The 25,486-nt window shown below is 41.7% G+C and overlaps 1 protein-coding gene across 2 annotated transcripts in view; it reads right to left on the bottom strand.

The window, feature by feature from the left end:
- Positions 1-25,486, bottom strand: part of USP7 (ubiquitin specific peptidase 7) — a 396,159-nt gene that overhangs the window by 248,753 nt on the left and 121,920 nt on the right. For both annotated transcript variants that reach the window (XM_033962812.1, XM_033962811.1), the window contains exons 9-12: positions 20,471-20,551; positions 20,285-20,375; positions 19,695-19,777; positions 4,263-4,372 (exon numbers count right to left, since the gene is read on the bottom strand). In XM_033962812.1, the coding sequence (XP_033818703.1) occupies positions 4,263-4,372; positions 19,695-19,777; positions 20,285-20,375; positions 20,471-20,551 (365 nt within the window). The remainder of the gene's footprint in view (positions 1-4,262; positions 4,373-19,694; positions 19,778-20,284; positions 20,376-20,470; positions 20,552-25,486) is intronic.

Below are 25,486 nucleotides of genomic sequence, written 5' to 3'. Positions count from 1 at the left end.
AAAACTGAAGTGGGCACTACAGTCCACTGACAATGTGGAAGGAGCTAAAATCTGCAAGTATCATATTTCTGCAAAACCCAGTTCGTGGAAATAGATGATCACCTAAAGTACAGACTCCTTAGTAAATGTACCAGAATTATGTTTTTGTCTTACAGTTTTACATCAATACTTTATTAGTAGCAATGCGGTATGTATTTACGAAACAAATTAAGCTTTTTTGAGGTTTTAGAATTATTAGGTCTCAGGTTCTCTCCCCACTTTGTGGGGGTCTTGATTGATCCAAACACAGAAGTTATAGCTTTTTTGTTATTTTTCCTGATATTGTTGTTTGGATAATCTTTCTTAAATATATTTAAAAATTTTTAAGCTAAAGTAAAAAAAATAAAAAAACATGTACATACACACACGCACATAGTATTTGCAAAAGTTTTCATCTGCTTGTACATTTGGTTTGAACTTCAAATTTATTAGTTTCATTGATCTACAACATGAAACAATTGTACAAATATTCAAAAAGTATGATGGAACCAAAAAGTCTTCATACTCTGCTATAGCAGTTTTGATTACAAAAATCGCTTTAACAAAGCCCATAACAGAAGTTTCACAGAATCTACCTATGTCCAATCAAGGTAATGAGCTTATTTGAATATTCCTGGGAGGGGAAAAAAAAAAGTGAACTTGAAGCAAAGGTGTAACCAAACATACCAAACATGGAGCTACCAAACGAACTCCAGGATAAAAGTTATTCAGATTAGGATAAGATAATGAGAAAATTTTACTATGTACGAATATCCATTGGGATATTCCCAGGTCAAACATTATATGAAAGCAGTTTCAAACCATGAGAAGAATGCATCAATCATCCTTTCAAAGTCAGTAGCTATGAGTTAAAGAAACTGCTGAGAAAGATCACTCACAGACCTAAGATTAAAATAACTACAGAAGTCTCTGTCTCAAACGAGTATGGCCACTCCACAATTTCAAGACTATTACAAAAGCATGGCCTGTGTTGAAGGGTGGAATGAAGGAAGCTACTGTAAGAAAGATCATATGCAGTAATAATAATAATGAACTTTATTCTTGTATACCGCCGTACCATTTAGTTCTAGGTGGTTCACATTCAAAAGACAATGAACAGTTCAGTGACAATACATTCTTAGAGAATAGAGTATAACTGACATTTAATTTACAAATTTTTCAAAAAGATACGTTTTCATAGATTTTTGAAAGGTGTAATAAGACTGAGTCCAGGAAATTATTGTACTTAACCAATTATTCAATTTGCCTGCCCAAAATGTAAATGTTCTATCAAGAAATCTTTTATAACAGCAATGTTTTGGTGTAGGATAGGCAAAGTAATTGATTCTTCGAGCAGATTTTTATCCCATATAGTTCAAAATGTGAAGATAGGTAAGCTGGAGCCAAGCCGAACAACATTTTGAAGTAAATACAAGCAAATAGTGTTTGCAACAAATACCTAGTGACGATGAGGCCAATGGGGATCTGTTTGTCTCTGTGCTAAGTACAATGTGTTGCATAAATGGATCAAGTCAGAGTAATTCTATAACTTAGTGTATGCAGTTACATATCTCTAGCATGTATAAGTGGTATCTTAATTGGCACTTCAAGCATACAAGGTCACTATGTGCACAAATGCACAAGGCAAAACATACAACTTATAGAGTACTGTTAGTTATGCGAGTTGCTTGGAGCACTATGGAACACTAATGTACACCAGCCATTGACCTGGCTAAGCATTCAAACTAAAATCTGGCACCTCAAAGTGACTTTATGCTAGTGTCCTATAATTGCTTAGGTTACATAGAATTGGAACTCAGTGATCCAGGCACCAAGATATAGAATTGCCCTAACTTCATCTATACAATAAAGCATAGCTAGATGATTCATCAGTGGGATTTCATTCCATTTGTTACTAAGTGGTTGACATTCAAGTGCTAGTCTCCCTTGGGCCAGTCTCGAGTGACAAACTAAATCTATGTCTGATACAGGTCAGGCTGAAGAGTAAAGGACTGAGATTTTATAAAGTGTCAAAAATGGAATGATTATATTTTGAGGAATTTGATTGGTCAGTGATCTCTCAGCAACCTCAGACTAATGGAGCTGGTAATTCCTATGAAGAAGGAAATTAAAAATCAGAGAAGGTTTTTGGATCACAAGGGTTAACTCAATATGGCTAATGTGGCACTAAACATATATATCTGGTGAAAAAGCTTAAACCTTATTTGGAGAAAGGAGCCCTGCAATCTGTTATGCAAGCCCAAATAAGTACTTCAGGCTACTGGAATAGTATTTATGTAGTGCACAATCCTCAGGGGTGCACAATTTTGATCCCTGAGAGGTGAAGCACAGTCAGGTTCCAGGACTTCCACAATGAATATGCATGTGAGCTTTATTTCATATAGTGGAGGCAATGCTAGCAGATAGATGAATAATCACTGTCAAAATCTTGAAAATGCTTACTGGATTGTGACTCAAAGACAGTGAATGCAATCTCTGGGTGGCCTGCTAAATTATCCAAAATATGACAGCTAAACTACTATTGGGATTAGGAGAAGGGAATCCATTTAATCTACTTTGATTAAGCTTCATTGGTTTCCCTTAAAAGAACATGTACAATTTAAACTGATGGTACTGGCATTTTAAATGTTTCATAATGGCAAATACTATCATCACAAGGATACACGTTTTAAGGGCCTTCTGTCAAGATGATGTGTAGGGCCTTCTCTTTGGCATCCCCATGGCTGTGGAATCGGTCTCCATTCAATTGGAGGTCAATTTCAATGAATGTAGTAGCCTATTATTTTCCTGGGCTATAAGCTTAGATTTACAATATTTCAGCAGGTGGGAAAATTATATCCCTTAAGAATTCTATTAGTTCTTTTAAGTATTTTATATTTACAGCATTTATTTATTTTTATTTCTGTTTTCTTTTTATTTCCATATTACTTTATTGTCTGATTTGTGTTAGATTGTTCATTTTTGTAAGACATTTTGAATGGATATTCCAAGGAAGGCGGTATAACATTTTTAAAATTCCTTACGTTGTGGGGATGCTTTGTAGCAGCAGGGATATTAAGGCTTGTAAAGATTGAGAGGAAGATGGACTGTGCAAAGTTACAATCAGATCCTGGAGGAAAACTTGTTCTAGTCTGCCACAAACCTGGGACTGCAGAAAAAAGATTCACCTTTCAGCAGGACAATAATCCTAAGCATTAAGCAAAAACAATGGATCAACAATGGAAAGGAAAGAGGACAGGATTTGTTGTACCACCTTTCTATGGTTACAATCAAAGTGGTTTACATATGATATGTGGGTACTTATTTTGTACCTGGAGTAATGGAAGATTAAGTGACTTGTCCAAAATCATAAGGAATTTGCAGTAGAAACTGAACCCAGTTTCCCTGGTTCTCAGGCCACTGCACTAACCACTAGGCAGCTACTCCAATGAATTTCTGAGCAACCCAGTCAAAGCCACAACCAAAATCCAATAGAAACATATTGTCAAAATTTTAATATTGCAGTCCACAGTTGATTCCTAGCCAGTCTGAAAGTGCATGAGCTATTCTGCTAAGAATGAGCAAAAACAGTATCACTGCAGTACAAAATTAGCAGGCATTTACACAAAACTCATGACTGTTACTGGTGCAAAAACAAAAAGGCTGCTACAAAAATACTGTATCAAGCAAGGACTGTGTAAGTTATGTCATCAAGACTTTTTTGGTTCATTTTCTTAACTACTTTTTGAATTTTTCTATAATTGTTTTCAATGCTGAAAGCACAGACAGCCAAATGTGAAAGATACAAGATACTGTTAAAAAAAACTGCTTTACAGACAGTCTGGTTCCATATTTCACTGACTTGTATAAACAACCAAAATACATGAAAGGGAAAAAGATTGGGACTTGTATACCGCCTTTATGAGGTTATACAATTACATACAGGTACATCAAGCATTTTCCCGATCTGTCCCAATGAGCTCACAATCTATCTAATGTAACTGGAGCAGTGGAGGATTAAGTGACTTGCCCAGGGTCACAGGGAGCAGCAGCATAGGATTTGAACCCACAACCTCAGGGGGCTGAGGCTATAGTTCTAACCACTATGCCACACTCTCCTCCTACTGGACTTAACACAAAATTACACACTCATATTATTGGTATATATGGATAAAAGCCCTCAACAAGACATATAAAAATTCATGTTGTATTAAAAATGTCATTTACTTAAAAAAGAAACCTACCTATCATTAATTTTGATGTTTTGGTCAGTCTGCGGGTCATACATAAACCTCATGAGCTGAAGATGCAACACTGGCGGTAAAGTTAGGAACTTTACACCTTTCTCTGCTTCCTGTATGATTTAAAACATAAAATTTGAAAATTCTGAATTAACAAGTCTACCTTACTATAAAAAAGTTACACTTTCCCCAATTTTAATACACATGTGGATTTGGGGTAGGGGTGGGGGTTTCTTGGTTTTCCATTAAGAATATATATATGAATGTCATAAGAGATTATTTTCAGGTGGTATATATTAGTTATATATGAATTTGTGAGGGGGTGAGGGTTAAATCTTATTGGTGTATGATATTGAAGATTTTTCAAGTGATGTTGTATTATAATTGTTTGATATTTACTGTACACTTGATGTAAGTTATAAAATGAATAAAGAATTTGGAAAAAAAAAAAAAAACAAGTCTACCTTAAAACAGATTATTCTTACTGTGCTTTAAATAATTGCTGTTAAGTAAATATTTCTTTCATACTAATCATCTGATTCTGGTAGTGTTCTGAGCAGGAATGTATTTTCCTCCCCCACCACTGAATGTTAGCAATGCTCCTGATGGTAAAGTCCCTTCTTTCAATTCTGTCTATCAGTTGTGTGTATATATACACACATATGTATATAAGTATTTGAAGGCAGGGGTGGCAGGCCAAAAATGGTGGTAGCAACAATGGAATGGAAAGAAAGGCTACAGAGTTTTGAGGTAACCCCTAACCTTACACCAACAGCAGGCAATATAGTCTGACATGGGGAAGAAGGGAGATTCCTCTGGAGTTCACATAACTCACATTAATTACTTTTCTCTCAGTACCAGATCTGGTGTAGACAGCTAATGTTAAAACTTCACTTTCACAGTGTGTTAATCAACTGAAAATGCAGTCAACATGGACACTTCCCCCCCCCCCCCCCACACACACACATGCAATTTTAGTAACTTTTAAATGATACTGAAGGAAATAGATTAAACTGAATTGAAATTACCTAATAAATTTAATTTAACTAGAAGTCAATCAGAGGCAATAAGCTCTTCTGTTTAGGATACTACAATAGTCATAAAAAGAGCTGATAAGTGAAGAGCCATAGTTGTGTTCGATCAGAGAGATTATGAACAGGAAGCATTGTGCCAATTATCTGATGTTAATATCTACATACAATTAGAGGGGGACCCTACTAATCAGTTTCAAAGAGAAATAGAGCAAACATTGTTCAAGGCAGCAGAGAAAGTACAGTTACTTATCATAACAGGTGTTATCCAGGGACAGCAGGCAGATATTCTCACATATGGGTGACGTCATCCACAGAACCCTGTGAACAGCTGCTAAAGTGTACTTGCCCTTTTCAAACTTTAGAAAGTTCACGACTAACCGCACTGCGCATGCGCGAGTGCCTTCCCATCTGACGTAGACATACAGCTCTTCAGTTCAATAGCCAGCTAAGAAGCCAACTAGGGGAAATGGGTGACTTGTGAGAATATTTGCTGCTGTCCCTGGATAACACCTGTTACAGTAAGTAACTGTGCTTTATCCCAGGACAAGCAGGCAGCATATTCTCACATATGCTAACCCAAAAAAAGGGATGGTGGGAGAACTGGTCATTAAGAAAATAAATTTTGTAATATAATTCAAGACAGTAATGTGAGGTGAATGTATCAACTGAGGACCAAGTAGCAGCTTTGCATATTTCATCTAGAGGAGTGGAACGTAGGAAAGTTACTGAAAGCTGCCATGGCTCGAACTTTGTGAGCTGTAACATGACCCTCCAGTTGCAGCCCATCCTGAGCATAACGTAAGAATTGTGCTGCTGGGTCAGACCAGTGGTCCATCGTGCCCAGCAGTCTGCTCACGCAGCGGCCCCCAAGTCAAAGACCTGTGCCCTAACCGAAACCAGCCCTACCTGCGTTCGTTCTGTTTCAGCAGGAACTTGTCCAACCTTGTCTTGAATCTCTGGAGCGTGTTTTCCCTTATAACAGACTCCGAGAGAGCATTCCAGTTCTCCACCATTCTCTGGGTGAAGAAGAACTTCCTTACGTTCGTACGGAATCTATCCCCTTTTAACTTCAGAAAGTGCCCTCTCGTTCTCTCTACCTTGGAGAGGGTGAACAACTTGTCATTATCTACTAAGTCTATTCACTTCATTATCTTGAATGTTTCGATCATGCCCACTCTCAATCTCCTCTGTTCGAGGGAGAAGAGGCTCAGTTTCTCTAATCTTTCGCTGTACAACAGCTCTTCCAACCCCTTAACCATCTTAGTCGCTCTTCTCTGGACCCTTCCAAGTAGTATCATGTCCTTCTTCATGTACGGCGACCAGTGCTGTATGCAGTACTCCAGGTGAGGGCGCATCATGGCCCAGTACAGTGGCATGATAGCCTTCTCTGATCTGTTCATGATCCCCTTCTTTATTATTCCTAGCATTCTGTTCGCCCTTTTCGCCGCCGCCACACATTGCGCGGATGGCTTCATCGACTTATCGATCAGAACTCCCAAATCCCTCTCCAAGTACTGCCCCGGACATCCTGTATTCGTGCACAAGATTTTTGTTACCGACATGCATCACTTTACACTTGTCCACGTTGAACCTCATCGTGCCTGCCCCCCGCTGAAGCCGACGCCGATTCCTCCCTGCCATCCGACACACTACATCCAACCCCCTGGTCTGCCGCCACAGCAATCCGACATCTCCATCCAATCATCCCTCACCACCGCCATAACTCCGGACAAGGAAGAGCCAGGCACGTGCAACAACTGCACGCCATCGGCCCACAAGCCTTCCCCCCAACGTCAATCCTGACGTCGGAGAGAAGGTTCCGGGCCAGCCAGGTGGGAAAAATGATTTTATTTTCAATTTAGTGATCAAAATGTGTCAGTTTTGAGACTTTATATCTGCACTATATTTGTCTATTTTTCTATAGTTGTTACTGAGATAACATTGCATATTTTAAAGTCATCTGCCTTGACCTCTTTGAAAAAACCCCAAATATAAATGATAATTAACATTTTCTCTGTGCTTTGGGATATTTTTAAATTTTGTGGTTACCATTATGTATTAATAAGATTATACACTTCTCCCTCCATATTCACAGTGATAGGAGATTAACAGACCCGCAAATACAGAAAAACCACGAACAACTTTTTCATATCTTATTCACGGTTTTCTATTTTCTATGTATGAAGGACAATTATAGAGACCACCCCCGGCAAAAGAAAAGATGTGATAGTAGTAAAGATTGCAACATAAATAATATCAGCAACATTTCTTAGTATTGCAACGGAAGTTGAAACAAAACAAAAATCCATACGAAAAAGGAGATTACCGCTGAAAAATAACTGGAAAGCGATGACCACAAATGCTCTCAGTCTAAGCAACAAAGTTCATGGATCTGCAAGCCCTGATGTTAGAGGCAGATCTAGATATTGTCGCTATCACAGAGACATGGATCAGTGAATTACATGGATGGGATGCAAACATACCGGGATATAATCTTTTTAGGAAGGACAGAGATGGTCAAAAAGGTGGAGGAGTAGCTCTATGTAAAGATCAATATCCAAGCGACCGAAATGCAAGGGACCTGAAGAGAGGAAGAAGCTATATGGATCGCACTGAAAAGAGAAGATGGAACTTCTATCTACGTGGGTGTAGTCTACAGACCTCCGACTCAATTGCAGCAAATTGATAAGGATCTGATTGTGGATATCCAAAAGTTTGGAAGGAAAGAGGAGGTTCTGCTGTTGGGAGATTTCAACCTGCCGGATGCAGACTGTAATGTTCCATCTGCGGAATCGGAACGAAGTAGGGAGATTGTGGATGCCTTTCAAGAGGCTCTGCTCAGACAAATGGTGACGGAACCCACGAGGGAAAAAGCGATATTGGATCTGGTCCTCACAAATGGAGAGAGTATCTCTAATGTTTGAGTGGGTGCTCACCTGGGAAGTAGTGATCATCAAATGGTTTGGTTTGATATAACAAGCTAAAGTGGAAAGCGGCCGCATGATACTTAAAGTCCTAGATTTCAAACGTACGGACTTTAATGCAATGGGAGAGTACCTCAAGAAAGAGCTGTTAGGATGGGAGGACATAAGAGAAGTGGAAAGACAGTGGTCTAAGCTGAAAGGAGCGATAAAAATGGCTACGGACCTTTATGTGAAGAAAATCAATAAAAACAAGAGAAAAAGGAAGCTGATATGGTTCTCCAAACTAGTGGCGGAGAAAATAAAGGCAAAAGAGTTGGCGTTCATGAAATATAAAAAAACCCAAGAAGAGGAGTGCAGAAAGGACTACAGGGTGAAACTGAAAGAAGCTAAGAGAAAGATACATCTGGCGAAAGCACAGGCGGAAGAACAAATGGCTAAAAATGTAAAAAAGGGAGACAAAAATATTTTCAGATATATTAGTGAAAGGAGGAAGATGAAAAATGGAAATGCTAAACTAAAAGATGCTGGGAACCGATATGTGGAGAGTGATGAGGAAAAAGCAAATGTGCTAAACAAATACTTCTGTTCTGTGTTCACAGAAGAAAATCCTGGAGAAGGACCGAGATTGTCTGGCAAAGTTACAGGAGAAAATGAAGTAGATTCTGTGCCGTTCACGGAAGAGAGTGTTTATGAGCAACTTGAAAAACTGTGGATGAAAAACTATTAGCTAAAACATTGGCATTACGATTAGCCAAGGCTCTCCCACATATTATTGGAATGCACCAAACAGGATTTGTTGCTCAGAGACATTCTTCTAATAACACCAGGTTGGCTTTTCAAATGTTGTACTTAACAAAAGATATGAAAGATATGGCTTAACTCCAAGATTCAAATTGGCGGATTTAAGGTCATCTGGAAGCACTGGGTGATGAAAGGTAAAAGAACTCTAAATGATGTCATATCTAATGGTAAATTGCTTGATTTTTCATAAGAACATAAGAAATGCCTTCACCGGATCAGACCATTGGGTCCATCTAGTCCGGCGACCCGCACATGCGGCAGCTAAACTAGGTTTCGCCTGATGAAGACCCATATCCTGCAATGTGATTTGCAAGAAGATGTGCATCCAACTTGCCCTTGGAATCCCAAAATGGTGGTTTCCGTCACAACCTCCTCTGGGAGTGCATTCCAAGTGTCCACCACTCGCTGTGTGAAAAAGAACTTCCTGATATTTGTCCTGGACCTGTTGCCCTTCAGTTTCAGTCCATGACCTCGTGTCCGAGTCACATTTGACAATGTGAATACCGATGTATCTTGCTCAATTTTGTCGAAACCTTTCAAGAGGCAAAGGCAGAGACAGGGAAGAGCGTATCCATTGGACCAACGAGTGGCTTCGCAAATGGTGTTTGGAGATGAACTTTGGATTCCTAGACCACGGAGAGGCGCTACAAGGACTACAGGGATCTGACGGACTACACCTGACCAAGAAAGGCAAGAAAGTATTTGGACATCGACTGGCACGACTACTTCGGAAGGCTTTAAACTAGGTAAGTTGGGGGAGGGTACATACACACATTCCAGAAAAGCAGGGATCCACCCTGAGGAAGCAAATAGCACCCACACTTCTGAGCCTAGGGTAAGTACCCATAGTATACACAAAAAAATAGGAACCATACTAACAGGGACAGGAGTTTGGAGAGCTATGTATGTTAACGCACACAGCTTGGGCAACAAAATCCTGGAACTAGAAACAGAGATAAGGAATGCTGACCTTGACGTAGTAGCGATATCCGAGACCTGGTTCACAGACTCGCATGGATGGGATATGGTTATACCAGGCTACAATCTACTTCGTCGGGACAGAGAGGGCAAGTTAGGAGGGGGGGTAGCACTATACACTAAGGATAATATCATAACCACCAGAATCACAGAGGTTAGATACACAGGGGAATCACTCTGGGTGAACCTGGCCAGAGGGAATGAAAAATGCCTTTACCTCGGTGTGGTATACAGGCCTCCAAGACAAAAGGAAGACAAAGACAAGGAATTGATAGAAGACATAGAGAACATCACTTTGCGTGGCGACACAGTACTGTTGGGGGACTTCAACATGCCAGATGCAGATTGGAACACACTCTCAGCAACTACGTGTGGTAGCAGAAGAATATTAACCTCCATCAAGGGTGCGCAACTAAAACAAATGGTATTAGAACCCACAAGGGAACAGGCAATACTGGACCTGGTACTCACCAACGGAGACAGTGTCTCGGAGGTATTAGTAGGGGACACGCTGGCCACCAGTGACCATAACATGGTATGGCTCAACCTCAGGAAAGGCTTCTCTAAATCAAACACAGCGACGAGGGTCCTCAACTTTAGGGGCGCAGACTTCGACAATATGGGAGACTTTGTCCATCGAGAGCTGCATAACCATGCAGAAACCGACAATCCGGAAACTATGTGGTCAAATCTGAAATCCATACTGAACGAGGCAACTAACCGCTACATAAATACAGTAAGCAAACGCCGGAGAAACAAAAGACCACAATGGTTCAACAAGGAAATTTCGGAACTCATTAAAAAGAAAAAAGAAGCATTTATCACCTACAAACATCTTGGGAAGAGGGAGGCAAAAGAAGACTATCTGTTCAAATCTAAAGCTGTCAAAAAAGCAGTCAGAGAGGCTAAGCTCCAAACAGAAGAAGATCTAGCATGGAACATTAAAAAAGGGGATAAATCCTTTTTCAGGTACATTAGCGACAGGAAGAGAAACAAAGATGGGATAGAACGCCTCAGGCAATCAGACGGAAACTTTGCAGAATCTGATTCTACCAAGGCAGAACTACTAAACGAATACTTCTGCTCAGTATTCACCTGTGAAGCGCCGGGAGCTGGTCCACAACTACAGACAAAAGACAGCCAAAATGACCTGTTTCAGGATTTCGAGTTTACGCCCAGTAGCGTCTACTACGAACTTTCAAGACTCAAAGTAGACAAAGCCATGGGACCAGACAATCTACACCCCAGGGTGCTCAGAGAGCTGTGTGATGTTCTGGCTGAACCACTATCAGTGCTCTTCAATCTTTCCATGCGCACGGGAAGAGTACCCCTGGACTGGAAAACGGCTAACGTAATTCCACTACACAAAAAAGGCTGCAGAACAGAAACAGAAAATTACAGACCGGTGAGTCTCACATCCATAGTGTGTAAACTCATGGAAACACTGATCAAACAGAAACTCGACAGAATTCTAGACGAAGAAAATCTACGCGATCCACACCAACACGGATTTACCAGGGGAAGGTCCTGCCAATCAAATCTGATTGACTTCTTTGACTGGGTGACTAGTCATCTGGATGCCGGGGAGTCCCTGGATGTGATATATTTGGACTTCAGCAAAGCTTTTGATAGCGTCCCACACCGTAGGCTGTTGAACAAACTAAAATCGATGGGATTAGGGGATACACTCACTACATGGGTTAAGGATTGGCTAAGCGGTAGACTTCAAAGGGTGATGGTAAACGGTACCCCCTCCAAAACGTCAGCCGTGACGAGTGGAGTACCACAGGGCTCCGTCTTAGGGCCGATTCTATTCAATTTATTTATAGGAGATATGACCCAAGGGCTCAGAGGAAAAGTATTACTGTTTGCCGATGACGCCAAACTATGCAACATAGTAGGTAAAAGCAGTGTGCCTGACAATATGACACAAGACCTACGACAGCTGGAACAGTGGTCGTCAACTTGGCAGTTAAGCTTCAATGCTAAAAAATGTAAAGTGATGCACCTAGGGAAAAAAATCCACACAGAACTTATACACTAAATGGTGAAAACTTGACCAGGACCATGGTGGAACGTGATCTAGGAGTTATCATCAGTGATGATATGAAGGCTGCCAATCAAGTGGAGAAGGCTTCGTCCAAGGCAAGACAAATGTTGGGCTGCATCCGTAGGGGTTTTGTCAGCAGAAAACCTGAAGTCATAATGCCGCTGTACAGATCCATGGTAAGACCTCATCTGGAGTATTGTGTTCAATTCTGGAGACCACACTACCGGAAAGATGTGCTGAGAATTGAGTCGGTTCAGCGAACGGCTACCAAGATGGTCTTGGGGCTCAGGGATCTCACATATGAAGAAAGGCTAAAAAAAACTGCGGATGTACTCACTGGAGGAACGAAGAGAGAGGGGAGACATGATTGAAACCTTTAAGTATATTACGGGACGTATAGAGGTGAAGGATGATATCTTCTGTCTTACAGGGCCCTCGGTCACCAGAGGGCACTCGCTGAAAGTCAAGGGAGGGAAATTTCATGGTGATACCAGGAAATACTTCTTCACCGAAAGGGTGGTCGATCATTGGAACGAGCTACCTCAGCAAGTAATTGAGGCCAACAACGTGTCAGATTTTAAGAGAAAATGGGATATCCACGTGGGATCTCTAGAGGAGTAAAAGTCAGGGAGTGGGTCATTGGTATGGGCAGACTTGATGGGCCGCGGCCCTTTTCTGCCGTCAATTTCTATGTTTCTATGTTTCTATTTTAAAAGTCTCTATCATATCCCCTCGTAGTCTTCTCTTCTCCAGGGTGAACAATCCCAGATTTCCGAGGCGTTCTTTGTAGCTCAGATTTTCTATACCCTTTACTAGCTTCGTAACACGCCTCTGCACCTTCTCCAGCAGGGTTATATCCTTTTTTAGGTAGGGAGACCAGTGTTGGATACAGTATTCCAAGTGTGGTCTGACCATTGCTCTGTAAAGCGGCATTATGACGTCCGCCAATCTACTCGTGATTCCTTTCTTTATCATGCCCAGCATCCTGTTCGCTTTCTTTGCCGCCACTGCGCACTGAGGCGCCGGCTTCAGGGTCCTATCTATCAGTACCCCAAGATCCCTCTCTTGTTCGCTCTTACCCAATGTTACACCTAACATTTTACAGTATATGTATATTCTTTGTTTTTCCTACCCAGGTGCATCATTTTGCATTTATCTACATTAAAGCTCATCTGCCACTTTTCCGCCCATTTCTCTAGCAGGTTCAAGTCCCTCTGGAGATCCTCACTGTCTTTTTGAGACCCAACTGCCCGGAATAGTTTTGTATCATCCACAAACTTGATTATATTACTTGTAGTTTCCTCTTCCATGTCATTTATGAAGATATTGAATAAGATGGGCCCAAGAACCGAGCCCTGGGGAACACCGCTTGTCACTTTCTCCCAGTCCGAGAACTTCCCATTTATGCTTACCCTTTGCTGTCTGTTTTCCAACCATTTGCCTATCCATCTTAGCGTATCCCCTTCTATTCCATGGCTTTGAAGTTTCCTCAGAAGTCTTGCGTGTGGAACCTTGTCGAATGCTTTCTGGAAGTCCAAGTATACTATATCCACCGGTTCTCCGCTATCAATCTCTTTGCTCACCTTTTCAAAAAATTGAAGTAAATTTGTCAAATATGACTTCCCCTTTCTGAAGCCGTGTTGACTAGCTCTCATCAGGTTATAGTTTTCCAGGTGTTGCTCTACGCTATCCTTAATTAATGCTTCAACCATCTTACCAGGAACCGACGTAAGACTCACAGGTCTGTAGTTGCCCGGCTCTCCTCTCGATCCTTTTTAAAGATTAGAATGACATTTGCCATCTTCCAGTCATCTGGTATTTGCCCAGTTCTAATTGACAAGTTGGCTAGGGATTGTAACAATTCTCCGATTTCTACCTTAAGCTCCTTTAGCACCCTCGGATGAATTCCATCTGGTCCAAGGGATATCACTTTTTAGTTTGTCGATCTAACAGTATATCATGTCCAGATCCACATTTATTGTGGTGAGGCTTTCTTCTATTTTTCCCTTGAAAATTCTCCCTGCATCAGGCATTGATGCCGTGTCCTCCTTGTTAAAGACAGACGCAAAGAATGAATTTAGCCTATCTGCAATCTGTTTATCCTCCTTGATGCACCCTTTTCTTCCTTGGTCGTCGAGAGGGCCTACTGCCTCCTTTGTTGGTTTTTTCCCTTTTATGTATCTATAGAAGGGCTTGAAGTTTTTGGCTTCCCGCGCTATCTTTTCCTCATAGACCTTCTTGGCGTCTCTTACCGCCTTGTGACACTTCTTCTGGTCGACCCTGTGGCTGTTCCAGGCCTCCGTCATTTGTACACGTTTCCATTTTTTAAACGAGTTCCTCTTTTCCCTAACCGTAACCTTCTTTACTTAGACAAGCTGGTTCTGTTTTTTTCTTATTTTTCCCTCCTTTGGATATCTGCGGAATATAGAGATTCTGTGCTTTGGTGATAGTATTTTTTAGTAGTGACCATGCCTGTTCGACCGTTTTGATTTCAGCTGTCCTTTTCCTGAGTTGTTTTATTATCATGGCTCTCATGCTGTCATATTTCCCTTTTCTGAAGTTAAAGGTTGTGGTTCGGGTCTTGGTTCGTTTACCCTTCCCGATGCCAATTTTAAAATATATCATGATCGCTCGTCCCCAGTTACAACATAAATTTGATCTTTTTTTTTTAAAAAATTCTTTATTCGTTTTATATTTTACATCAAGTGCACAGATAGTAACAGCATTTTAACTTAATACATCACTTGAAATTCCACAAATTTGCTCATTAAATAAGATTTATCCCCTTCCCACCCATCATTCTAATATCAAATAATACATAATATAATAAATTATTTCCTTCCCTTCATGACAAATAATGAAAATCAAACCCCCCCCCCCATTCTTTCATTTATTTTAATCAAGGAAAAATTATATCTATTCATTACAATAATTTATTAATGGCCGTCACACATCCTGAAATTTATTAAAATTACATTACATTACATTACAGATTTCTATTCCGCCATTACCTTTCGGTTCAAAGCGGATTACAAAAAGAGTTTGGAAGAAGGGTTACAACGTTAGATCAGAGAAGGTTTCCAAGAGAGGGAAAAGTAGGATCTGGGGTTAGGGAGGGGATGGTAAGAGGGGGGTTAAGCTTTATCATGGTATTAAGCTTTATTAAGGGATTTCTTGAAGAGTATAATTTTTATTTCCTTTCTGAACATCTTGTAGTCTGGGGTTGTTGTCAATAGGTTGGAGACTTGGTTGTCTATCTTCGCTGCCTGAGTGGCCAGTAGTCCGTTGTATAGTTTTTTCCGTTTTACTTCTTTGATTGGGGGGTAAGTGAATGGGGTGTGTGCTTTTCTATGCCTGATAGAGGTGGTTTGGATGAGGCGGTCGTTTAGGTAGGTTGGGCTGTCTCCATTTATAGTTTTAAATAGTATACAGTAGAATTTAAATTGTATTCTTTCCTGGATTGGAAGCCAATGAGAATTGATGAATACCTCAGTAATGTGATCATGTTTTTTCAATGAATAGACGAGTCTCAGAGCTGTATTCTGAATTGTCTGTAGTTGTTTAATCATTATTGCAGGGCAGGGGAGGTAGAGGATGTTGCAATAGTCTAGGATACTTAGGATTAGAGATTGTACTAGGAGCTGAAATTGTGTTTTTTCAAAGAATTTTCGGACTTGTCTAAGGTTTCTCATAACTGCGAAAGATTTCTGTATTGTTTTGTTAATTTGTGGTTGCATGATGCAGCCTCTGTCAATAGTCATACCTAGAAGTTTTAGGGTGGTTTGCAAAGGGTAGTTGATAGAGTTGATTTCTAAGTTGGTTATGGTTGGGATTTTGTTATTTTCTAGGAGGATGAATTTAGTTTTGAACAGCTAATGCTCTTTCCATTTTATAAATATGATACACTGAACACCACCAAAAACTATAATTCAATCTTTTCCAATTTTTCCAATTATACGTTATTTGCTGAATGGTAACTCCTGTCAGAATCAGTAAAAGTTTATTATTTTTGGAAGATATTTGGCTCTTAGCTCTCATAGACATGCCAAATAAAACTGTGTCATACGATAATGCCACATGATTCTCTAGCAAGCAATTTATTTGGCCCCAAATTGATTTCCAAAAGGCCAAAATAAATGGACAATAGAACAATAGATGATTCAAAGTCAAGATGACAATGCCAACATCTATTAGACTTCGAGCAATCTAATTTTTGTAAACGAACAGGAGTCCAGAATGCTCTATGCAACAGGAAGAACCACGTTTGTCTCATAAATGCAGACATTGTACATTTCATCCTCCAAGACCAAATTCGTGACCATTGAGACGTAGTAATTTGATGCTTAATCTCAATGCTCCAAATGTCTCTAAGTCCAGTTTTTGGTTTTTTTATTCATATATCCAGATATTAATTTGTACCACTGTGCGGCCTGGTATCCCAGGAAGTCTACCTGAAAGCATAAGAACTAAATTGATTATTCAACTAAATTGATTATTCAAATTTTTCCATTCAGGGAACCCTGCCTGAATAGCCTGCTTCAGTTGCAACCACCTATAACTTTGTGATTTATCAAGACCAGGCAGGAAGAAATGCTGAGAACCAGTCTCCTATCCACAGAGAGGCATCTTTCGGCCTGGTGTCATTGTGTATTTCTGGCAGAGGGTGTAGAATGGGAGGTGAAAGGCCAGGAATGCCTGTAGCCAGCATATCTAGTCGGGAGCCCAGTGAAAATCTCTGTAACATGGCATTTGCATATGGTCTGGAACGCTGTAAGCCATGAAAATTAGAGCAACCAGAACTCCTGGAAGGTCTGGGTTTACTATCAGGCAGGGTCTGAGGGCGACGGTCCATCACAGAAGCTATAAGATCGTCCATACCTTTGCCAAACAATAACTGCCCCTTAAAAAGTAGTCTAGCCAATGTAGCCTTTGAAGCGGAATCATTAACCTACTGATGAACCCAGAGCATTTGGTGGGCAGAGATGGAGTACGCCAACTACTTTGCTAAAACTCTCATGAGGTCATACAATTCATCCACGATATAATCTGTACCAGCCATCAGAAATTGAGGAGAAGATCCACCGCTTCACTCTCCAGTGTGCACAGTCTAGATAGACAGGTGCGTGCAACAAAAGACTTTGCCGAAGCAGCCTTGATACCTAAAGTAGCTGCATCAAAAGGTTTCATGAGGACCACATCCACCTGGCAGTCCAGCATATTCTTTAACACAACACCAATCTTACCGGAGCCACCAAAGAATCCGCCCTGGGCTGACCCAAAAGCTGATGAAGCTCCTGTGCCACAGAATATAAGCATGACATAGCTCTAGCATTTTTTGAAGAACCCTCCGGAGAGCCAAACTGCTCTGAACACTCCTCAGGGTGCCAGGGAAAGGTAGCCGACTGCAAGCGCAAACTAGAGGTCTGCAAGGGAACGGAGATTGCGGGAATCCCACGGGTCCCGCGGGAATCCCCCCTAACCCACGGGACTACCATGGGGACCCCCCTCTGGCCCACGGGACTCCCACGGGACCCTCCTCTAGCCAACGGGACTCCCACGGGGATGGAAGGCTTTGGAAGCAGGGTTCGTCCATATAATATAATGGACATGTCAGCCTTAGTAAAAGAGGGGGTTTATAAGTTAATTACCTGAACAGAAAACAAAAAAAGGGTTCCACCAAAGAGATCCCACAAGGAAAACAGCAACGCAAACAGAAAAGAAACTGTGGAATTGATGATCTTGTCGGAAGTAATTGCTGCTTTTTATGGGGACGGGCGGGGATGGAGATAATTCCTTGCGGGGATGGTTGGGGACGGAAATGATCCTGAAGGGGATGGGTGGGGATAGAGAGGATCCTGGCGGGGACGGGTGGGATTTCTGTTCCCGCGCAACTCTCTAGCGCACACCACAAAGCCAGGAGGAAGAAATGGATGGAGACGGCTGGGTGACTAAATGCAATTCCTGCAAAAACTCAGAAATAATGTCCAGCAGAGCTGGAAACTTAAATAAGCACAGGTCAGTAGGATTATCCATAGGATCCAAGACCCAAGACCACAGAAGGAACTGCAGATCCAACACACAGTCCTTAATCTCCCGCTCAAGAAAGCGCTGTACCTGCAAACAAGGGATCAGTAAGGGAAACATCAGCATCTGGGTCCCCCAGATTAGGATCAGGTAGTGCAAAAACCAAAGCAGGCTGAGGCAAGGACGTGTCCAAAGGCACCACTCCACTAAGGAATGCCGTGGAGGTGGATTGAGACTGCTCAGGGGGAAAACACATGTTCTGAAACTCCGACCATAAAAATTTCATAAATTTAGAAAGTGTTCAATTCCTGGGGCATAAAGTCACCCTTAGATGACCTGCATTTGCGTTTCTTAGGCTGCGGAGTGTCCGCAGCCTGGCTGATGGAAGTACCAGCTGTGCCGAGCCCTGAAAGTAACAACAGCTGCCCCGCCAGGCTAGCTGAGCATTTGGTCACCTGCATCAGCAGGGTAGAAGCTAAGTTGGACATTGTAGGCCCCCCGCCCCCTCAGCTGTGCCACATAGCACGTGGTGCAAGGACACTCTATAACCACTAAATTTGTACAATCCTGGCAAGAATCCACATGAGAAGAGCTTTAGGACTCCATCCCAGCAGGTTTCTAGGTAAAATCTGCAGTTTTGAAGCAGCAGGGAGCTTTAAATAAAAAGATTGCTAAAAATCCAAGATGGCTGCAGTCACAAAATTCGCACCCAAATCACGATTTTTTCACACTTCCCAAATTCTAAAAATGGTGATTTTAAGATTTTTCAGGAGGGGGGAACATCTGGAAACACTCAAAACCCCATTTTTCAAACTTCCCCCAATGTCTCTCACAGGCTGTACTCACTGCGACCTGAATGGATCTGTGCTGCAACATACTTTCAGTTCTCAGAATAGCTAGATGAGAAAAATCACTGCCACAATGCCGGAATACTCCTGCAAAGCTGATCTCCGGGCTGCCAGTCAGACTCCTATGTCTGACTATACCTCCACCCCTGCGGACCAATGGATACGCACTAGGATGGGTGGAGGTGCGATGATACAGCCAGCACCCTGCAAGACACCACCTAACCTCCTATGGGTGCCTAACAGCCTGCGCTCGATCCATGATTAACAGTAGGTGAGACCACATCAGGGACAGCTCTGATCTCCAGAGAAAACTATGCAGGCTGGCTAACAAGTACCCAGTTGGATCGGCCTGTGAGCTACAGACCGGTCTGTGAATTTTTAAGCAGGCAGATCTTCAAAATCGCTCCAAGCACTAAATTACCCGAAAGGGATGAAATTACATCGAATAAAAATAATAAAATGGGGAGAGAAACAGTCCTGCAGGCACGCGTGCCGAAGGAAAGAACTGAAGGTGAAGCTAGAGAACCCAGTGAAGTACAACAGAAGCAGAGTGAAAAATCCAGAGTGAATTCCTTCTGAAGCAGCACGCGGCTATGGGAAAATAACCCTACTGTCTGGAAATAGTGGTTCTAGTTCAGAGCATTTGGAAATGAAGATATACAATAGGCCTACAGTAAAGCCAAGTAATAAGTCAAAGGCTTTACAACAGCTTGCTGAAGTCTTCCTACAGATATTCTTATACAAATGCTTTTACAATAAATTACTTAAGTATGTACCTGTAAACCATGTTCTCCAGCATCATATTTGTTATCACCATCCAGTTGTTCTACTGCCACATAGTCTATAAAAGACTCAAATACTAAAAAGAAAATATTCCTGCATAAGTATACAGGCAAACTGATACAATGAATCAATGCATTAAATGTCATCCAGCTTCAATGTGCAAATAAAGCTTCAACAAACAGTGGAACACTTCAAGTTAGAAAAATACTGTGAATATTCTACCAGTATTTCTTTAGATAACAGGTTATTTAATCCTTGCCCTAACATGTTAACTCCATGCCATGCCTTATACTTGTATTAAGAGCCTGTTCTTCAAAAATTAAAACTTGACAATTAAAATTACACTGCTATTTGTGCTAAATAGCTTTATAGATCTTAGATCAACTATCAAGTTGCAATTTATTGCCAATAATTTATTGTTGAGGGAAAGCTAAAAACATATATTATTATCCTACTCCTATGATACCAATGCCTGGGCATCAGCAGTATCATTATTATTAGTGAATATTATCACCAGATTTACAATGATACTACCACCATTATAAAGTAATGATTTAATCCATACATTATAAGTGTTACTTACTATTTTTCTTTCCCTTTATACTTAGCTGGATGTCATAATAATCTTCTATTCGTTCAGAGCGATAATCCACATGCTTGCACTGGATATATGACTTTAAAAAAACAAAACAAACAAATTACCACTTCTATAACCAAAAAAACACCCAAAAAGAAAATTTTTTTTTTAAAATGTACTAGCTAAACATACCACCATCTTCCCTCTGAATAATTTAGGTATAGTGCCTTCTACACAGGTTCCTTTCATTTTATTTTCCACATTATCAAGCAGCTGAAAAAGACGACAACAGTTTGGTTTTATTAGCATACATTGGACTTAATAATTCCTTATCCTCTTGTCAACTCTATGGGCTACACTATTTGGTGGCATTTGCTCCTAATGGCTTTTCCTTTAAGTAGATATAAAACTGCACAAAATGCAAAACAAACTATTTGAAAAATTTTTAAATTTATATATTTATTTTTTCAGAAAGTGTTAATCTCTAAATTTTCCTGTTTTATCCTGTGCCCGTCAACAAAAAGATTATGTCCTTACCTTGATAATATCTTTTCTAGTAGTTAGGTGTGTCATTCTAGACAAGCGGGTTATCTCCCCATGGCCGCAAGCCATCTGCAGAAGGAAATCTCCCTAAGGCCATGAGCCATCTGCAAGAATCCACTCCAGATTTTTTCTGTGTCCTTCCTACTTCACTGTCATCAGTGTCTCCTAGGGAGAGGTCTCTTAAGGCCTGAACCGCGGCAGACTGGGAAGTGCCCTACGAGTCAGTGTCACAAGGAGACAAGTCAGAGGTGCAGTGAGACTGCATAGGAAAAGCACAGCTTTCATGAAAGGACAGCCACAAAAAAATTCAGAAAGTCTGAGAAGTCCTCTGGGATCTGGGCACGCGGCGTCACCCTTGGATGACCTTAGCTTCTGGTGCGTCTGCATCCTGTCAAACGGAACTGTCCAGATTTCCAGGGCCCCAAAATAGAGAAGGCCGCCACATTGGGCTGACTGCCTTTTTAGTCACCTAATTAGAGGAGAGATTAAGGTAGTCATTCCCACCTCTCCAGATCACGCTCCTCAGGTGCCAAAATTGTATAATCCTTGTATGAATTTGGGATAGAACAGACAAAGGACTCCAGCCCAACCAGTTTTGAGGCAAAAATTGAGGTTTTGGAAGTACAGGGAAATTTTGAGGGAAAAAAAAAAAAAAAGAGAGAGCTAAAAATCCAAGATGGCCGCCACTAAGAAATTCACACCTAAAAACACTAATAAAACATTTATGCAAAGTTCAAAAATGGCAAAATTAAGATTTTTCAGGTGGAAGAACACAAAACATACAGAAACACAAAAAAACCTGAAATTCAGACTTCCCCCGATTCACCTCACAGGCTGAAACAGCCTTACTCACTGTGACCTGTGCTGTAGCCTGCCTCAGCCCTTTACAGTAGTTCTAAAGGAGAAGAATACCATGCCATATTCTCTCTTATACCCCACAAATGTCAACTGGGAATTACTACCTCAAGCTGGAAATGCCTCAACATTGATCTTCAGGCTGCCTGGCCGTACCCAAGTGGACCGACAGATGTGCTTAAAGAAGGGGGAGGTGAAAATGCAGCCATAGACCCTGCAAGACACCACTGAGCCTCCTAATGGTGCCCAAGCCTATGCTCGAACCTGTGCAAGGCAGTAGGTGAGACAAACACAGGGAAGACTCTGAGCTCCAAAATTACTTATGCAGGCTGGCTAATAGGTACCAGATGGAGTCTCCTTCTTCTCTTTGCAGGCAGAGCTGTGACCAAAGTGAAAGCTCTGAGCACAGAAAACAATGAATAAAATAAGAAAATGAGAAAGCAGAACATAAACACTCCTTCCAGCTCACATGTAGAAAGGAAAAACTGCAGGTGGCAGTAGAACTCACAGTGAAGTAGGAGGGACATGGAAAAAATCTGGAGTGGATTCGGTCTGCAGATGACTCGTGGACATGCCCGCTTGTCTAGAATGACATCTATTGAACTAGAATTAAAATTAACTATTCAGTTTAAAGTATAATTCTATAGTTGAGATTGCAAAATTAAAATTAAATAAATAAACCACTTAAAACTCTTCATACAAATGGTAAAAATTACTAAATAAAAACAAGCAAGTTATGCTCCCTCCTCCCATCCCCCCCTCCTCCCCCCTCAGATGGAGAAAGAAGAAGAAGAAAAAAAAAAAAAAAAAACCTTAGAGCACAGTTCACTCCCCTTAGAGCATTGTTCTTCAATGCAAGGCCCGGGGGCCAATGGCAGTCCCCAGAGATCTCTGGGATGGCCTCATTGTCTTTCGTGGGTTTTTTCTGCTACTCTGCATTTCTTTATTGATTTTCCATACTTCAAAAGTGCAATACATGAATATGTAACACATAAAACATCAATTTAATACATCAATTTAAGTACATCTACTCATTTTCTTCCCCCCCCACTCAATGATTATACAATAAAACATAGCGACATTTATTTGCCCAGTAACTATATCCTCTTCATATTAATAATATCTCCCCACCCTTCCTCCCACCCCAAGTGTAACTACTCTAGGGTCAAATTACTATAGAAATATCCCCCCCACCACCCTATTTTGGATGTGTATGAAAGTAAAACCTGACTTATAATCAGAGACCTGCTATAGAGAAGTAACATACGATGCCAACAGACCCCCAAACCAATTTAAAAAGAATATTGTGCCCCAGATTTTCTGCATTCATTTTCTCATATCCATAGCTGGAGCACAGATTAGTCCACCAGAAAGGGAAATTCAGATGATCATAGTTTTTCCAGTTCCGGGTTATTATCTGCATGGCTATCCCAGTCTATCTAAGGGGGGGGGGGGTTAACATGTAATAATGTTCCGCATAAGTAGAATTGATGAATCTAATATAATGTTAATTTCCCCCATATTGACTTCCAGAAGTTGAGTATCAAAGGACAGACAATAGAACAGTTGATCCAGTGTCCCAATGTCTAAATCTCTGCATTTCTATCTAGGTTCAGAACAGAAAGGAGATTGGGGGTAAGGGGGAAGAGCCCATGCTTGAAGGAAAAGGAATTTCTCAATGGATATTTGAAAAAGCAATGTTACTTACCGTAACAGTTGTTATCCAGGGACAGCAGGCAGCTATTCTCACTAGTGGGTGATGTCATCCGACAGAGCCCCGATACGGACATCTTGCAAGCATGTCTTGCTTGAAGAAACTCAGAAGTTTCGAGATGCCCGCACCGCGCATGCGCCAGTGCCTTCCCGCCCGATGTACCGGGCGTGTCTCCTCAGTTCAGGTAGCTAGCCTGAGAAGCTAACCCAGGGGAGGTGGGTGGGACATGAGAATAGCTGCCTGCTGTCCCTGGATAACAACTGTTACGGTAAGTAACATTGCTTTATCCCAGGACAAGCAGGCAGGTATTCTCACTAGTGGGTGACCTCCAAGCTAACCCCAACGGGATGGTGGGAGAGTTGGCATTTAAGAGAACAAATTTTGTAACACTGTTTGGCCAAACTGTCCATCCCGTCTGGAGAAAGTATCCAGACAATAATGAGAGGTGAATGTATGAACCGAGGACCAAGTGGCAGCCTTACATATCTCCTCAATCGGTGTCGATCTGAGGAAGGCTACAGAGGCTGCCATTGCTCTGACCTTATGGGCTGTGACCTTACAGGGAAGGGATAATCCAGCCTGGGCATAGCAGGAAGAGATACAAGCCGCCATCCAGTTAGAGATGGTGCGCTTCGATACAGGTCGTCCCAACTTGTTTGGATCAAAGGAGACGAAAAGTTGAGGAGCAGTTCTGTGTGGCTTTGTGCGATCCAAGTAGAAAGCTAAAGCACGTTTACAGTCCAGAGTGTGTAAAGCAGATTCCCCAGGGTGAGAATGAGGATTTGGAAAGAACACTGGAAGCACGATGGATTGGTTGATGTGAAATTCAGAGACCACTTTAGGCAAGAATTTTGGATGAGTACGAAGAACCACCTTGTCATGATGGAATACAGTGAACGGTGGATCCGCCACTAGGGCCTGAAGCTCACTGACCCGGCGAGCTGACGTGAGGGCCACCAGAAAAACCACCTTCCAGGTGAGATACTTAAGTGGAGCCTTGTTGAGAGGTTCAAACGGAGGCTTCATAAGATGAGACAGGACAACATTGAGATCCCAAACCACAGGAGGAGGTTTGATAGGAGGGTTGACATGAAAAAGTTCTTTCATAAATCTGGAAACCACAGGATGAGCAGACAAAGGTTTCCCCTGTAGAGGCTGATGGAAAGCCGCAATAGCACTCAGGTGGACTCGTATAGAGGTAGACTTGAGACCAGACTGAGACAGGTGTAGAAGATAGTCCAATACAGAAGATAGGGAAGCTCGCTGAGGTTCCGTGGCATTGGAAATACACCAGGAAGAGAATCTAGTCCATTTTTGGGAATAGCATTGTCGAGTAGCAGGCTTCCTGGAAGCCTCCAAGACCTCCCTCACTGCTTGAGAAAACTGGTGAGGAGTTATGTTGAAAGGAACCAAGCTGTCAGGTGGAGGGACTGCAGGTTGGGATGAAGTAGTGAACCTTGATGTTGAGTAAGTAGTGAAGGAAACACTGGAAGAAGTACTGGCTCCCTGCTGCTCAGTTGAAGTAGAAGGGAGTACCAAGGTTGTCTGGGCCACCGAGGAGCAATCAGAATCATGGTGGCATGGTCTGATCTCAACTTGACCAGAGTCTTTTGAATGAGAGGAAATGGAGGAAACGCATATAGGAAGCGATTCCCCCAATCCAGTAGAAAGGCGTCTGCCTCGAGGCGGTGAGGAGTGTAGATCCTGGAGCAAAACTGAGGCAGTTTGAAGTTGTGGGGGGCTGCAAAGAGGTCTATCTGAGGCGTTCCCCACTGAGCAAAGATCTGATGAAGGGGGTCGGAATGGAGCATCCATTCGTGAGGCTGGAGAAGACGACTCAATTTGTCTGCCAAGACGTTGTCTTTCCCCTGAATGTAGACAGCTTTGAGGAAGGTGTTGTGGCGAACCGCCCAATCCCAGACTCGAAGAGCTTCCTGACAAAGAGGGGCCGAGCCCGTGCCCCCTTGTTTGTTGACATAATACATGGCGACCTGATTGTCTGAGCGAATAAGGACCACCATGTCGTGAAGCAGATGCTGAAAGGCTTGGAGAGCATTGAAGATGGCTCTGAGCTCCAGAAGATTGATTTGATGGAG

The sequence above is a fragment of the Geotrypetes seraphini genome, chromosome 11 (genome assembly GCF_902459505.1).
Source record: "Geotrypetes seraphini chromosome 11, aGeoSer1.1, whole genome shotgun sequence".
In the NCBI taxonomy this organism is placed as follows: domain Eukaryota; kingdom Metazoa; phylum Chordata; class Amphibia; order Gymnophiona; family Dermophiidae; genus Geotrypetes; species Geotrypetes seraphini.
This window is presented reverse-complemented; position numbering and strand designations above follow the sequence as displayed.